The sequence below is a fragment of the Acomys russatus genome, chromosome 27 (assembly GCF_903995435.1).
Source record: "Acomys russatus chromosome 27, mAcoRus1.1, whole genome shotgun sequence".
NCBI classification, from domain to species: Eukaryota; Metazoa; Chordata; class Mammalia; order Rodentia; family Muridae; genus Acomys; species Acomys russatus.
The window spans coordinates 58,302,367-58,318,792 of record NC_067163.1 but is presented as its reverse complement, the minus strand read 5'-3'; the positions used below and the strand labels follow the sequence as shown (position 1 = coordinate 58,318,792).

Sequence of the window (16,426 nt, the reverse complement as noted above, 5' to 3'; positions counted from 1 at the left end):
GTTTGAGGACAGGCCAGGGAAGGGGTGATTTTCCACCAACCTGTTATCCTACAGTCAAAGAAACACCCCACTCCGGGTACCAACTTGTCCTAGAGTTTCTATTGCTGTGATGAAACACTATGACGAGAAACCAAGTTGTGGGGTGCGGGGTTATTTGGCGTACACTTCTATATCACTGTTCATCATCAAAGGAAATCAGGACAGGACAAGAGCCTGGAGGCAGGAGCTGATGGTGAAGGCCACGGAGGAGTGCTGCTCCCTGGCTTGTTCCCCATGGCTTGCTCGGCCTTATTTCTTATAGAGCCCGGGACCAGCAGCCCAGGGGTAGCACCACCTACAATGGGCTGTGCCCTCCCCGCAAGCAATCACCAATTAAGAAAACGCCCAACAGGCTTGCATACTCTAGTAGAGGGATTTTTCTGAATTGAGGTTCCCTCTTCTCAGATGACTCTATCCAGCATAATTGGCAGCCTTCTTCTGAGTCAACACACGCCAGCCAAAAACCTACAGCCTTTGGAGACACAGCATGAATCCTTCCCACTCCCTGTGTGGGGGCCCCATCTAAGGACATCTACCTCCCCCACCAGCTCCTGTGTGTCTCTTCCACTCCTTCCCCTCCACTTCCACCTTCCTGAGCAATCTCTAAGTTTCACTCTGTAACCAAAGCATCTGTTTCCATCCTCCTGGCAATTATTTTTCATAAGTTTCTGTAGAAGAACATGATGGCACTCACAGAATCCACCAAAGCCAATCACGTTAAAGCTCTCCTCCCATAGCCAATCACGTTAAAGCTCTCCTCCTGCTGCATGAAGCCTGCTGGTCCTGGGCCCCTTAGGTCCTGGAGTCAACCCTCCACACTGTTCCTCTTCACCAGGAAGATGCCTGGGAGAGAATACACTTCCCTCATCTTTTTATCTGTCATCAAGATATGAGATAAAGGCTTGATGACTTAAAAGCCCCAGGTGAACTGAGAGGAGGTAGGCAGCAAAGTTGACTTGAATGAAGACACTTGTGGGAGCTTCTGATAAAGAGGATCCGAAAAGAAAACCTGGTATCTACCTCTTCCAGACTCTTCCACTCCCAAAGTTCCTCTTTTTCCACCTTACGCACACACACACACTCTTTTAAAGTCTCAAACTCAGGACAAATGGCTGAGGTGCCTCTAACATAGGCAGTCTCCTCCGTTCCTCAGAGAGGCTGCTACCCTTCAGATCTTTTTATAACGGGCCCCACGCCTTAGCACAACTGACTCCATAGTGGGAGCACTGTTCCGGCTGTAAAACTCAGCTAGTAGACAGCACCACCTGCCAAAACTAAAACAAAAGGCTAATCCACCAAAGCCTATGGTTCTGGGAAACCTTGCTTTTTTGCCTTCAATAGTTTTGCTTCTGGCTAACTAACTGTTCTTGCTAACTGAAGCATGTCAACTCAGGACGTGTTTTGGTTTTTTTGTTTTTTGTTTTTTTGTTGTTGTGTTGTTGTTGTTTTGTGCTTAAAAGCTAACCTTGAGAAAGGCTCAAGGCTACACTAGGATCCTGAACACCCTATCAAACAGAGAACCTTATCTAGCAATTCTGCACAAAAAGGACACAGGACATCTCAAGTACAACACAGACTAAGCACACAGTAGCCTTGGGGATAATAACCACAGCCCTGGGAGGGAGGGGAAGGGACGGTGGGTGGTCTGTGGTAGGCGGAAACCTTGTCTCCCGGACCTTGCTAAGTCTGCCCCTGGACAAGGACACAGAACTAGTGTTCCCTTTGTCCTCTCACCGGGGCCTTTGAGAAAGCCTTAGATTGGCCTGGCCCCCTGCTGTAGCTCTAGCTGGCCTTGAACTTCTAATCCTCCTGCTTCCATCTCCCCAGTGCTGGGATGACAGGTTTATTTTCCGCAAATAAAGCTGGTGTGTGTGTGTGTGTGTATGTGTGTGTGTGTGTGTGTGTGTGTGTGTGTCAGGTTTATTTTCCGCAAATAAATCTGGTGTGTGTGTGTGTGTGTGTGTGCGCGCGCGCCCGCGCGCGCGCGTGTCCCCTTCTTGGAGACGAGGTCTCCTGCAGCCTGACCTCTCACTACGCAGCCGAGCATAGTGTGCATAACGAGGTCTCCTGCAGCCTGACCTCTCACTACGCAGCCGAGCATAGTGTGCATAACCCGCATCGCCAAATCCTCCCGCCTTCTCCTTTAGCCAGGTACACTGGCCCAACCAGATCTGAACCACCTCCGGGGAAACAAGCAGACAGGTGCGGGCACCGATTTCCGGACTGTGCTGGAGGCGATAGATCCCGGGTCCTGTCCATCAGGGCGCCGGGACGCTCCGGAGCCAATCGGAATCGCGTACAGCAGAGCCGTCCAATCAGCAGCGGGCAGCCGCTCTTCCGCCGGGCGCCGCCTTGTGTTGCGCTCACCTTGGGTCTCGGCGGCGCACATGGTTGGTGGTGCTCGCTGGTGCTACCCGGCCGGGCGTAGGGTGGGCAGGATCGGCCGCGCAATGGTGAGTGCAGCGCGGAGACGCGGCGGGAAGCAGAGGGCGGAGGAGTCGCGGGCTCTGCGCACTGCGCAGCTCGGAGGTTCCCGGAACCTGCCGAAAGTTTGCAAACCGACTTCGGGGGCGCCCCTTCCCGGAGCCCGCAGCCGAACTGCAATGGGAAAGGGGGGTCACCGTGTATGTGTGTGTTCAGGGGTTCAAGTGGAAAGGAAGACGTAGGGTGCTCACCGAGTTAATTGCTCTTGGGGCCGTTTCTACTTGCAGCGTGATTTATCTTGTGTCTGGCCCTTTAAAGCATCCCCTGTTGCTGGTCCGCTGGCCCTGTGGGAGTGCGTTGGCCGTTAGAACTGCCTGACCTATGACCTTCAGTGTCGGTTGCCTCTTGGATTTCTGGGAACAGGAGAGGATATAAAAAGCCAGCAGAGGCTGAGAGAGATTGAGTAGAGCTAGCGAAGAGAAGGCAGGCAGCTAATGCAGTAAAGGAGGAGGCAGTGTGCCACTTGTGGACGTGGTTACCAGAGTGGTGGCGGCGCACGCCTTTAATCTCGGGATGGTTTCAGGCAGAGGCTGGCAGATCTCTTGAGTTGAAGGCCAGCCAGAGTGAGTTCCAGGACAGCCAGACAACGTGTCTCAAAAATACCAAGAAAAGGGGGTTGGAGAGATGGCTCGGCGGTTAAGAGCACTGCGTGCTCTTCCAAAGGTCCTGAGTTCAATTCTCAGCAACCACTTGGTGGCTCACAACCATCGTTATAAGATTTAATGCCCTCTTCTGGCATGCAGGTGTACATGCAGGCAGAGCACTGTATACGTAATAAAATAAAATAAATACCAAGAAAAAGAAAAAGAAAAGAGAGCGAGAACAAGCCGGGCACGGTGGCGCACGCCTTTAATCCCAGCACTCAGGAGGCAGAGGCAGGTGGATCGCTGTGAGTTCGAGGCCAGCCTGGTCTACAAAGCGAGTCCAGGACAGCCAAGGCTACACAGAGAGACCCTGTCTCATAAAAAAAAAAACCAAATAAATAAATAAATTAAAATATAAAAAAATTTTTAAAAAGAGCGAGAACAAAGAGTCCTGGATTGTTTACCGAAGGCGTCAGTGGGGCCACAGTTTGCAGTAAATGGAAACTCAATACTGTACATTTCTGATACTGTGTCTGACATTCTCAGATATTCTGAGTTTTGCAAAAGCTTGTGGCTGACTAAAAATTGTAGGATTTTTGATAATCACAAGATTGTGGGCCTTCAAAAGGACCAAAAAAAAAAAAAAATAGCTCTCAATAATTTAATTCTCCATAATCATGTGGGTGCTGGGAATTGGAAAAGCAGCAAGTGCTCTTAACCACTGAGCCATCTCTCCAACCCCTTAAGATGGTCTCACCCTGGAACTCCCAGAGAACCCCCTGCCTCTGACTCGCAGGTACCAGGGTTAAAGGTGTGGTCAGCTCCCTGCGATCTTCATAAGGGGTCATTTTGATCTCTTGAGTCTTTAACATAGGCTTTCCCGCTCCCTCCCTGGGGACGCAGTTCTGGAGTTACCAGGACGCTGAGACCTAAACCTAGAGAATTCCAGGTTCCCTTAGGGCCCCAGGTGCCCAGCTCTGAGGCTCGCACTGAAGCCGCGTGAGCACCAGCCCCCTCACCCCTCCCTGTTCTTAGAGTAGCCGTGGAAGGAGGGGCTGCTGCGGTAGCCTTAGCCTGGGGATAGGTTAGAGTTCTCAGAATCTTCAGGGGGGAAACAAACAAACCTTCCCACCCCCACCCCAGATTTTGAGATCCATCTTTTTGTTGGGTCCAAACTCCGGTGCCCATAACTGAGCAGCTGAAGTGCTCTTACCTCTGGGTGCCCGCCCCCCGCTGTTATGGTTGCCCCTCTCACTCCCTGCCCCCTCCTCCATGAAATCCCCCAGAACTTCCATGCTGTCTTTCATTCGGATAGGATCCTGCGTTTGTGTGTGCACTTGAGTGCAGGTGGCCACAGAGGCCCCTGGGTCTGGCATTAGAGACAGTTGTGAGCCTTGCAACCTGGGTGCTGGGATCTCTGAGAGCTGCAAATGCTCTGAGCTGCCAAGCCAGCTCTTCCCTCCAGCCCCTTTGTGGCTTCCTTGTGTGTGGGTGCCAGACATGGGAGCCCAAGCCCTATGATCCCACCACTGTGGGAAGTAAAGGCAGAAAGATCAAGAACTCAAGGCCAAGCTCAGCTACTGGCTTGTAAGTCGGCGTTGGCTACATTAAGACTCCATCTTCAGAATGCACATTGACACAACTGTCGGTAACTCCTTCTGGCTTCCCTAGGTACCAAGCATGTATGTGGCACACAGACATGTGTACAGGCAAAACACCCATACACATAAAATGTATTAAAGTAAAAGAGAAAAGGCATATTGGGAAAAAAATTAATTTATTTCTAGTAAGCCAGACATGGTGTTGTGCCCCTGAGGCCAGAGGATCAGGTTGAAGGGACATGGGGAAGGCAGGAGCTACTCATCACCTGTGCCTGTGGTCTCACCACTAGGGAAGTAGAAGCAACAGGGTCCAGAGTTCAAGGCCACCCTTTGGCTGCTTAGGAAATGACACCAGCCTGAGCTACATGGAAATTGTTTCAACAACAACTAAATAAGGGGGGAAAAATGATGTGTAGAGGTAGATTGTGACCTTATTTGGAAGGAGTATAGGACTAGGAAGGGAAAGCCCACAGAGGCCAGCTACACAGACAAGAGCGCGCGTGTGTGCGTATGTCCACATGTATGTACCTGGTGTCAACAGAGGCCAGAAGAGGACACTGGATGCCCTGGAACTGGAGTTGCTGATGGCTGTGGGTACCGGGAACCAAACCCAGGCCCTCTAAAAGGACGGTGCTCTGACTGCTGAGCCATCTCTCCCTCCCGCTCCCCTCCTTTATTACAGTAGTTTGTTGTGTGGGGTGGCAGTGGCAAGCACCTTTACCTGCTGAGCCATCTCACCAGCCTCGAGGTTTTCTGCTGTAGTGAGATACAGCACACGTACATTCCTGCTGCTGCCGGGTTGCCTGGCTCAGTCTATGGCCCCTCCAGACAAGAAGTGCACCTGCCTTCAGAATATGGGCTCCCCTGTGAAGTGGCTGCTTTCCTGGGTGGATTTCCTCTCTAGAATCTTGCTACCGTGAAAGTCTGTGTTTAGTGAAGCAGGTGAGAACTTGTCCTAGGTAGGCATTGCAGCCCATGCCAGTAATCCCAGCCCTCAGAAGTGTGAGATGGAAGAGTTGGGAGCTTAAAGACCGACTGGGCTACGTAGCAAGTTCTGAGACAAGTTGGATTACATAATGAAACCTTGTGTCTAAAATTAAAAGAATTCTATTTCATGGTATGATGTAAGATTTTGGTTTTATTTGTTGGACTTGGAAGAATAGTAAGGACTGGACACCCAGGGGTCTCTTACAGCCCAGGACTGGACACCCAGGGGTCTCTTATAGCTCAGGACTGGACACCCAGGGGTCTCTTACAGCCCAGGACTAGACACCCAGGGGTCTCTTATAGCCCAGGACTGGACACCCAAGGGTCTCTTACAGCTCGGGACTGGACACCCAAGGATCTCTTACAGCTCAGGACTGGACACCCAAGGGTCTCTTACAGCTCAGGACTGGACACCCAAGGGTCTCTTACAGCCCAGGACTGGACACCCAGGGGTCTCTTACAGCCCAGGACTGGACACCCAGGGGTCTCTTACAGCTCAGGACTGGACACCCAAGGGTCTCTTACAGCCCAGGACTGGACACCCAAGGGTCTCTTACAGCTCAGGACTGGACACCCAAGGGTCTCTTACAGCCCAGGACTGGACACCCAGGGGTCTCTTACAGCCCAGGACTAGACACCCAGGGGTCTCTTACAGCTCAGGACTGGACACCCAGGGGTCTCTCACAACCCAGGACTGGACACCCAGGGGTCTCTCACAACCCAGGACTGGACACCCAAGAGTCTCTTCCAGCTCAAGACTGGACATCCAGGGATCTCTTACAGCTCAGGCTTACCTTGAGCCTTCATCTTATTAAAATTTCTGTGAATTGGTTAATTACAACCAAGTTACTAAATATGTGGGCCTGAAGCTGTTCATGATATTCCTTCATGGCCCCGGTAATTTCCATTAGCTCATCCTCACTGGCTTGTCTTTTATCATGGATATTGGTGTTTTCTAGGTTGTCTTATTTTTGTGCATTTTTTTTATTTGTGTGTGTGTGCACGCGCACACATATGCCATGGAATGCATGTGGAGATAATTCTGTGTGTGTGTGTGTGTGTGTGTGTGTGTGTGTGTGTGTGTGTGTACACATACATGTACTTGAGTGCATTGCCCAGGGAGGCCAGAAGAGAGCAATGAAAACCCTGGAGCTGAAATTGCAAGTCCCCGTGACCAACCCAATCTAAATGTTGGGAATTGGCTTGGGTCCTCTAGAAGAACAGCAGGTACTCCAGGAGCAGAGCTCTCCCATCACTGCTACCTACCCTACCCCTGCCTACAAACATTCCCCATGGGGGAGTTGCAATTTCATGGACAGCTAACTGCATTAGCATTGTTTGATCCCAGTATTCCTTGTAGTTTTCCTCAAGATTCCGCATAAGTCTTCAGTTAACCCATATACTCCATCCTCCTTTCGGTTAGTGCTAGAAGTACATGTATCTCCATACATTTAATTTTTGTTTTTAAGGGAGAAGCGGTTAACTTCAGCTCAGTTCCAGTTTATAGCTCATCATAGTAGGCATGTCACGGCTGCAGGATCTTGAAGGGGCTGGTCAACTCTGAGATGATTGACTTTTATTTATCTGTCTCTGCATGCTGTGTATGTGCACGCGTGCGTGGTGTGTGTGCACATGCATGCCTGTGTGCGTGTGTGCACAGGTGCCCCTGGAGCTGGAGTTACAGGTGGCTGTGAACTGCCTGAAGTGAATGCTGAGAAGTGAACTTAGGTCCTCTGCAAAAAATGTCAAGTGTTGGTAATTTTTGTAGTTATATTTTTAAGTATTTATTTAATTTTTGAGATCAAGTGTGTTCAGGGTGCCATGGCCAACGGATGGAGGCTGTTTGTGCAACTTTGAGCTGACGTTTGAATATACTTAGAGGCTAGAGCTTGATACTTGGGAATACAATTTATACATTGTGAAATAATTAACATTTGCTGTTTCACATGTATAATTTAATCCCATATTGGTTGTCTAGAGTCTTAATACATGGTCGAGGCAGGTATGCCATGCCGCTTGTGTGGCGGTCAGAGGACACCCTGCAGGAGTCAGTTCTCCCCTTCCTCCATACGGCTTCCCGGGACCGAGCGCAGGTCACCAGGCTCGGCAACAACCACGTGTACTCACTGAGCCATCTCACCAGCCCTCCTTTCCTGGGTAAGCTATCGCTGTTTCTAACCACATGTCCCTGGTGCAGTCCTTTGCCTTAGGACAAGAGCCTAGCACAGAGAGCCCACTGCGCTCAGAGCCGCATGCCTGCACTGAGCTTTCGTTTTGTCTTTTTCTTTAAAGCTTTGTATCTCTTGTCCACACACTAGCCTGAAGCCTAACCCTGGTTTCCCCGGTGTGCTGGGCGACCTCTAACTGCCCCTCCAACCTCTGTGATGACCCTCAAAAGCATGTTCACCTCCCTGCAGCACCTACCAGAATTCTCATTCTGCCTACACTTGTTTTTCCTCTCAAACTTTGGCTCAGGCTTAGATTCTGGTACTAATAAGACTAAAGGGAAACTTTGGTTTTCCCTGGGGTGTGCCCCACTGATGTGTACTTTTTGGCCAGTTGCTCGATTTTTGTTCCTTTACAATATTTAGGTTCTGTATGTTCATGTGGAAGTCAGAGAGCAATGTTGAATCTGTTCTGTCCTTCCACCATGTGAGCTGCGCCTTCACCCAGTGAGCCCTCACTTACCAGCCTGCTCGTGTGGCCTAGGGGCAGCACCTAAGGCCATGATCGTAAACGTCGTAAACCTGCGTGGTCTTTCGTTGCTGAAAGCAGGGCTTGATGACTAGACCCAGCATTTGTTTTGTTCTTCTGGTACTAGGGAAGGAAGCGAAGGCCTCTTGCATTTTGAAATGTTCCACTCAGCTACATCCCAGCCCTCTTTTCCCTTTGAGACACAGTGCTAAATTGCTCATGCTCCAACGGACAGTGCCCAGGCTGTCCTCGAACTTGTGATCCTCCTGCCTTAATCTCTAAAATAGCTGGGATGACGGGCTGTGCCACCAAGCCTGGCTTCTATGTCTTCTTTATCATCTCTGTTGATTATGTGAGTTTTTGTTTTGAAATTGTGTGTGTGTGTGTGTGTGTGTGTGTGTGTGTGTTGTCTTCATGTGTGTGCAACATGTGCATGCAATATCCACAAAGTTCAGAAGAGTCCTCAGATCCCCTGGAACTGGCGTTACAGATCGTCAGAAACCACTGTGTAGGTGCTGGGAATCAAACCTGGGTCCTCTGCCAGAGCATTTGTCCAGCCCCAGTAATATTCCTTTTATTGATGAAGATGATTACCATTGGGGGTAGGGTGTATGTACATGTAAACATAAAAGAAAAACTTACAGGACTCAGTTCTCACCTTCCAGCATGGGTTTCAGGGTTCAAGCTCAGGTCATTGGATTTGCAGAGCAAGCGCTTTCGCCCACTGAACCATTTGACCAGGTGTCTGGTCTGGTTCTCCCATTAAAGCTGCGGAAATCCCTTCCCAAATGCAGATCATAAATGCTGCTGAAGGTTGAACTCTGTGAACTGGCTGCTGGGGACAGTCTTGGAAATACTTATTAACCCCTTCAGCACTCCAGTAGATTGTATTAGGTCCAGTACTGTAGACCCGGGGGGAGATGGCACGATCCAGTCAGACAGCAGGTGAAGGCGCTTGCTGCCAAGTCTTATGGACGCAGTTTGATCCCGAGACCCGCACAGTATAAGGAGAGACCTGCTTCCTGGGGACTGTCCTCTTGTATGCACCCGTGGCCTAATATGGTCTTAAGGAATTAAACCATGCTGGGTGGAGGGGTCGCTGCAAGATTAAAGCTGTGACAGTTTTATTGAGCGCCATCAGACTTTTTATACCTTGACGTCCACGGGAACAGAAAGAAATACAACGTGCCTGAATGTTTTACTGACTGAGGGAGTGTGTGTCTCTCAGGAACTGGAAGACACATTGTGCCCCAGGAGCCACGGACTCAAACCTGAAAAAAAAAAAAGATGGCACATGTTTCTCAAGGCAACTAGGCCAGGCCAACCCCGTGTTTCGTGCGTCCTCTGACCTCCACTTCAGTGTCACAAGTACATACACACACAAACACGCAGATCATTGTCTGCACTCACCAGGGATGGCTGCTCCTTCTGTGTGTCCGTCAGAGCCAGCTTTAACTGTTAACTTGACATAGCCTGGAGGTATCTGACAGCGTGTCATGTGCTCATGTCTTGATTGTTAATTGATATAGGACAGGCCGGACCACTGTGGGCAGTAACATTGCCTGGGCGAACAGGCCTGGGCTATAACAAAGCTAGCCAAGTACGAGCCTTCGAGTGAGCCAGTAACGTTCCTCCATGGTTTCTGCTCCAAATCCCTGCTTGTTTCCCTCCGTGATGGTGACCTGGAAGTGTAAGCCACGTAAGCTGTCTTAGTTAGTTTTCTGTTGCTGTGAAGATGACCGGGGCTTGTTTACAGTTTCAGAGAGCGAGTCCGTGACCGTGGTTGTTGGGAGCATGGTGGCAGCAGGCACCATGTGGCTGAGAGCTCGCATCTGATCCACGCGCATGAAGCAGAGCATGCTGGGAATGACGTGGGGTTTCCAGTGATGGCCATGGACTCCCCTTCGGAACTATAATAAGCAAGCCACGCCCCCAAGTAAATGCTTTCCTAGTGACACACCTTCTCCAACAAAGCCACACCTCCTAACTTTCCTAAAATGTTCATTCAAACCACCACACATTGTTTCCTCGACTAAGTCACTTTTGGTCAGAGTTTTTAATCACAGCAACAGAAATCAAACTAGAACACTGCTTGTTGCTTGAAATCACAGTTGCAGTGTGGGAGAAAGTGTAGGCAGTAAGGCGGATTACCAGGTCCTGGAACTGACTGAAGTCTGCATTATCCTTGAAGTGTAGTGTCAGTGGAGAACAGATAGCTGTTGCTTCAGGCCTTCTTTCTTTCAGGGGAGGGCGGTGGTTGAGACAGGGTTTCTCTGTGTAGCCTTGGCTGTCCTGGACCCGCTTTGTAGACCAGGCTGGCCTCGAACTCACAGCGATCCACCTGCCTCTGCCTCCTGAGTGCTGGAATTAAAGGCGTGCGCCACCACGCCCGGCCTGCTGCAGGCATTCTTATATGTAGTAACATATGGGATGTTTCAGGACTCGGTGACCTTTGAGGATGTGGCTGTGCACTTCACCCAAGAAGAGTGGTCTTTGCTGGATCCTTTCCAGAAGATTCTCTATAGAGATGTGATGCGGGAGACCTATAGGAATCTGGCTTCTGTAGGTAAGCCCCATGTCCTGGTTTCACTCATTGTTGCTAAGTGATGATTTGGAGTGAAGATGGGCGCACCACGGTCAGCCAAGGTTGGCCTCATACATTAAACATCTAATGATCAAGTTATTCTTTTTTTTATTTTGCTTGTTCATTGATTGTCTTTGTCTATATTTTAGGCATAAAATGGGAATGCTGGGATTTGGAAGCTTATTACAGAAGTCTAGAGAGAACCCTGAGGTAATAAACACCCACAAAGAAATAGCTGTGTCCTCAAAGAATCAGTGGATGCTGGGAAAGTGTTAAAAACAGCACAAATTCACACAATTTATTATTTATTTATTTTAATCTCTCTAAGCTCTGTACATGAATGTGCTGTGTTGTGCTATGGGTGTCCGAGGTCTACAGAATAGTTTATATAGAAGCAGTATTCCAGGGAAATTCCTATCGGGATGTAAATAGTAGCTATGGTCTAGCCATCATACAGACTCTTGAATCCATTTGTGTTCAGACTTCTCTCAGTCCCATGCCCTGCGTGATTTGGCCCTGGAACCCTGCCCGAGACCACAAGGGAGTGAGGAAAGGACAAACACAACACACGCAAAGGAGACCTGGAGTTTGGTGGGCTGAGGACACTCTGACAGAGTGGCACCAAGTCTGCAACAACTTTTGTTATGTCCACCACAGAGCTGCTGAGGCAGCAAGCTCAGGCTGTCTCCACACACACTTGCACACAGTATCGACATTGCATTCAGGCTGGAGGAAGGCTTGGCTGTGCTCCTTAGTCTGAGGCCTGCCCGAGCTGGCAATACACATCCACTCCAGGCATCCATGTCTGCCCACACTTCCAAGCATAAATGCCTCTGTTGCCTTGTGAGTGCTCCCACTGTAAGCCTAGTATCTACTAGTAAATATACAGTCATTAACAAGCAAACCCTTAAGGTTGCATTTCTCAATTTTTGCAGGCTCCAGGTGGTAAAGAGAGACTGTGAAGTGACGGATAATGGCCAGTGTAGAGAAGCTGTCACCCAAAAGCCAGTCAGTATCACAAGCGTGAAAGTGCCAGACCTGAAGCTTCCTGAATGGCGCGCCATCAGTCAGCCATCGCTGAAGAGGCATATTCCATCCAGGCCTGAACACAAGCCGTGTGACTATCAGAAATATGTAAAGAAATACTATGAGTGTGAAACATGTGGTAAAGCCTTTACGTGCTCCAGGTCCCTTAAAAAACATAAGAAGACCCACACTGGCGAGAATCCATATAAATGTGAGTATTGTGAGAGGACCTTCAGTTACCGCCACTGTGTTGAGAGGCATATGCTAACTCACAGTGCAGACAGGCTTAAGTGCATGCTGTGTAGAAAAGCCTTTCCTAATTCTCTTGCCCTTAGAGAACATAAAATAGCTCACTCTGGAGAGATACCTGAATGTAAAGAGTGTGGGAGAATGTTCTGGACCTCTGCTTCCCTAGACTTGCATGAAAGGGTTCATACAACAGAAAAACTTTATGAGTGTAAGCACTGCGGGAAAGCCTTCACGAGGTACTGCTCCTTTCAGCTGCATAAGAGGACCCACACTGGGGAGAAACCTTACGAGTGCGAGCTGTGTGGGAAAGCCTTCAGACACTCCAGCCACGTTCAGGCGCACAGGAGAATTCACACCGGAGAGAAACCTTACGAGTGTGTGCAGTGCGGGAAGACATTCAGTTCTGGCCACTGTGCAAGAAGACACTTAGGGACGCACGGCGGAGCCTGGCCTCACACGTGTGACGTGTGCGGAAAAGCTTTTCCCTACATCTATTCCCTTCGAAACCACAAAAAATGTCACTCCAAAGAGAAACTCAATACATGTGCGCAGTGTGGGAAAACCTTTAAATACATTGCTTCCTTACGGAACCACGAGACCACTCACACTGGAGAGAAGCCATACGAGTGTAAGGAATGTGGGAAAGCCTTCAGTTGTCCCAGCTATGTCAAGAGTCACATGAGAACGCACACCAAGCCCTGCTATGAGTGCAAAGAATGTGGGAAGGTGTTTACATATTCCAAAACTCTTCAAAGGCACATGAATATACACTCTTAATTGGAGATGGATGTTTTTGTTTTGGTTTTTTTTTTTTTTTTAATCTGTATGGATACTTTGTCTCCTGTTAAGTCTACACACCAGAAAACGGCATCAGACAGTTGTGAGCTGCCATGTGTGTGCTGGGAATTGAACTCAGGACCTTCAGAAGTGAGCAGTGAGTGCTCTGAACCACTGAGCCATCTCTCTAGCCCCTAGATGCATCATTTTAAGTATAAGTTATGTAGAAGAGCGCCACACATTCCAGCTCATTAAAACAAAACAAAAAAAAAAAGTCATAGTGAAAAATGAGCCTAAGAAATTACCAGAGTCTCAGTACACGCCACAGTTTGATGTGCCAAAACCGTGTAAATTGAAAGGATGCCGGGAAGCACTTCCGCACTGAGGACTTACTGAAGATGACGGCTGCATAGAAAACCTGAGAGCTTTGACCATCCTTGCCAGCACACATGGGAAGAGAGCGAAGAGAAAACTCCTCAGCTCTTAGCACTATGGGAAAATTTGCCTCCTACTTTGCCTTGAATTTCAGTACTGTGAGAAAGTCTTCAGTACGGTGCAGCCTTATGTTGTGTGCAAACCACCGCGGATCCAAAGTCTACAAATGGGAGAAATGCTTGGACTCTTGGAAAGTTAACAAGTGTTTTCAGATCCAGGAAATGAGTCCCCAAATCTTACAAACCCAAGAAGCACAAGACCTGCTGATTCCGCTACCTAGAAGCCACAAGGGGAAACAAATATGGTAATGTCACGTGGCCTTCCTCAGTAGCTCACACCTAAATGTGTCGGTATTCTGTGGCTTTTCGACTCTTAGTCATAATTCTGTTGGTGTTTGGGGGTTTAGTTTTGCTTTTAAATGCCTTGTTTATTCTTTTATAAATGCAAATATATGCATACTATCTTGATTTTGTCTAACTTAAGTCACCCAGACACTCAACATGTCCCTCCCACCTTCATGTCTGTTCCCCACCCACTGGTTTTTGTAACCCATCACCTGACATGGGTACCCATAGTTTCAGTGTGCTGGTGGGCGCAGCAGCTGCACCCCGTCCAGAAGGCAGCACACTTGCAGTCCTCAGCTCTGTCCAGCCCCTTCTGTAGGTTTTTTTTTTTTGGTGGATTTTTGGTTGGTTGGTTTGGTTTTTTTGAGACAGGGTTTCTCTGTGTAGCCTTGGCTGACCTAGACTCACTTTGTAGACCAGGCTGGCCTCAAACTCGAAGCGTGTTTCCTAGGAGGCTGGAGGTGGGGGGCGGGGATCACATGTAACACCCAGGTTGCGTCTAAACCTTCCAGTCCCTGTTCTATCATAGCCATCTGCCAAGATCCCTGGGCTATGCATGTGTGTAATGGGAGTGTTTTTTCCTTGTCAGCAAAATTTTATTTATTCCACCTTAACAAAGCTAGATTCTCAAGTAAAAAACTTATTTCAAGGGCTGCCAAGATGACTGTGGACTAAGGTGCTTGCTGCCAACCCTGATGACTTGAATTCAAGTCCTGGAAAAGGTGAAAAGGACCAACTCCTACACGTTGTCTCCTGACCTCCACACACCATGGCATATGTACACACAGTGAGAAGTCAGTGTAAATATAAAATACAGTTCAGTTTGCATACATTAATCAACCTAATTTTAAGTGCTTTTGTGGTTAATGTACCAATAAAAACTAACTGTAAATTTCCCAGATTTTGTCACAGGCTTCACTCAACTGGCTAGTTGTGGCTATGTTTTATCATTTATTTTATATTGTCCACATTTGTTTTCTAATAAAAGTGCCCTTCTTTCAGCACTAAGTTTACTCAGTCATTCATACTAAAATAATACCAGTTTGTGTGTTTGTTATAATGGGAGAGAGTGTGCATGTGAGTTCAGGTGCCCGCAGAGTCTAGAAGAGGACAGTGGATCCCCCCATGCTGAACTTAAGGTGCTGTGTGCCACCTGGGGGCCCAAGTAGGCACTGTGTAAGAGCAAGTGCTGGGCGCTCGCTCCTGCCCACACGTTCCTTCAATCAGTTCATGGTCCTCTGGAGAACCTTGACTAACACAGCGGCCTTGTCTAAGGAGGTGTGGGTCACTGTGGGTCAGGGAGACTTTGAGGTTTCAAAAGCCCAGGCCATTCCCAGTCAGCTCTCTCTGCCTCATGCTTGTGGGCGAGACATGAGCCCACAGCCACTGCTCCAGCACCATGCCTGCCTGCCTGCTGCCATGATAGTCATAGACTCACAGCCCATAAATGTCGAGGCATGCTTGTTGGAGGATGGTCTGTCTGATGTATTTTGATGCTAATTACTGCTTGCTATCTCCGTCACCCACCTTATGACTACTAAAAGGCCATCACCTAGACAGGGCTGGCTAAGGTTCTGGGCCTTAGAGAGACAGACAGAATCTTAGGAAGAGGAAAGACCTGAGGAGACAGGAGAAGAAGGCCACCATGGGTTAGGTGGGAGAGAAGCACATGGCCGGCGTGGATGGAGGATTTGGCCCAGACAAAGAACATTAGCAAGCATTTGGGATTATGGATGGGAGGTAGCTTGACAGAAAGTATTAGAAGCAGATGGCATGGGATTGAGGCAGGGATCCCATACTTGTCCCACTATGGGAAGTAGTTTAGGGGGTTAATGTCTGCCCTGCCCCAGGTTAACTGAGGCTGTTTTAAAATATAGCAGGTGTCTGTGTCCTGATTGATTGCTAGCGGGTTTTACTGAAGTAATGATAGTAATTATAGGCCTGATAATAAACCTTTTTAGGCCCTGTTGATAATTAAAAACAAGTGGTGCCCAACACGGTAGGCATAATAATAATGGTAATTTAACTACAACACCTGCTCTTTGGCAAAGTTGCAGCTATTTCTGTATTCAGCTTCCATTTTGTTGAAAAGGTAAAAATTAAGTTCAAAAAAATTTTTTTAAACTTTTCAGTTCTGCTTCCTAGAAGCAGTTGTTCATGGCTAACACTTTACGTTCCCTGCCAGAGTCTGTTTGCGCCCTTGTTATCCATGATTCAACAGAGCCATGACTCACACTTTGCTGTCTACATACTGTTTACAGTTTGGGTGTCCCCTAGGCATTGCCTCACTTATCTCATTTAGGACCAATCAAACTAAAGGGCAATTCCAACTGCTTGTTAGCAAGATGACCTGACCACCCTGTTCCACCACCTGCCCCTCTGTATGAGATAATTGAGGGTTTTGCCTTTATAAACCGACTCTGGGAAACAGATCGATGTCACAGTTAGGCTCCCGAGTCCTTTCTGTGGCCCTGAGTGCAATCAGCCTTGTCTGGTGCGGTGTTCACTCAATAAACCATATCTGACTGAGACTGGACTCTGAGCAGTTCATGCATCTCTTCTCGGACTGTAACAATAAACTGTTTCTTCTATAGTGTAGTATGGAATGTCTTGGTATGCTAT

The 16,426-nt window shown here is 48.5% G+C and overlaps 1 protein-coding gene across 1 annotated transcript; it reads left to right on the top strand.

The window, feature by feature from the left end:
* The first annotated feature begins 7,577 nt into the window (after nucleotides 1-7,577).
* On the top strand, nucleotides 7,578-13,044 carry LOC127210013 (zinc finger protein 709-like). Its single transcript, XM_051169688.1, has 4 exons — nucleotides 7,578-7,852; nucleotides 10,829-10,955; nucleotides 11,123-11,183; nucleotides 11,909-13,044. The coding sequence occupies exons 2-4, from the start codon at nucleotides 10,922-10,924 to the stop codon at nucleotides 13,023-13,025; spliced, it is 1,212 nt and encodes a 403-aa protein (XP_051025645.1). The 5' UTR covers nucleotides 7,578-7,852; nucleotides 10,829-10,921; the 3' UTR covers nucleotides 13,026-13,044.
* Nucleotides 13,045-16,426: the final 3,382 nt, after the last annotated feature.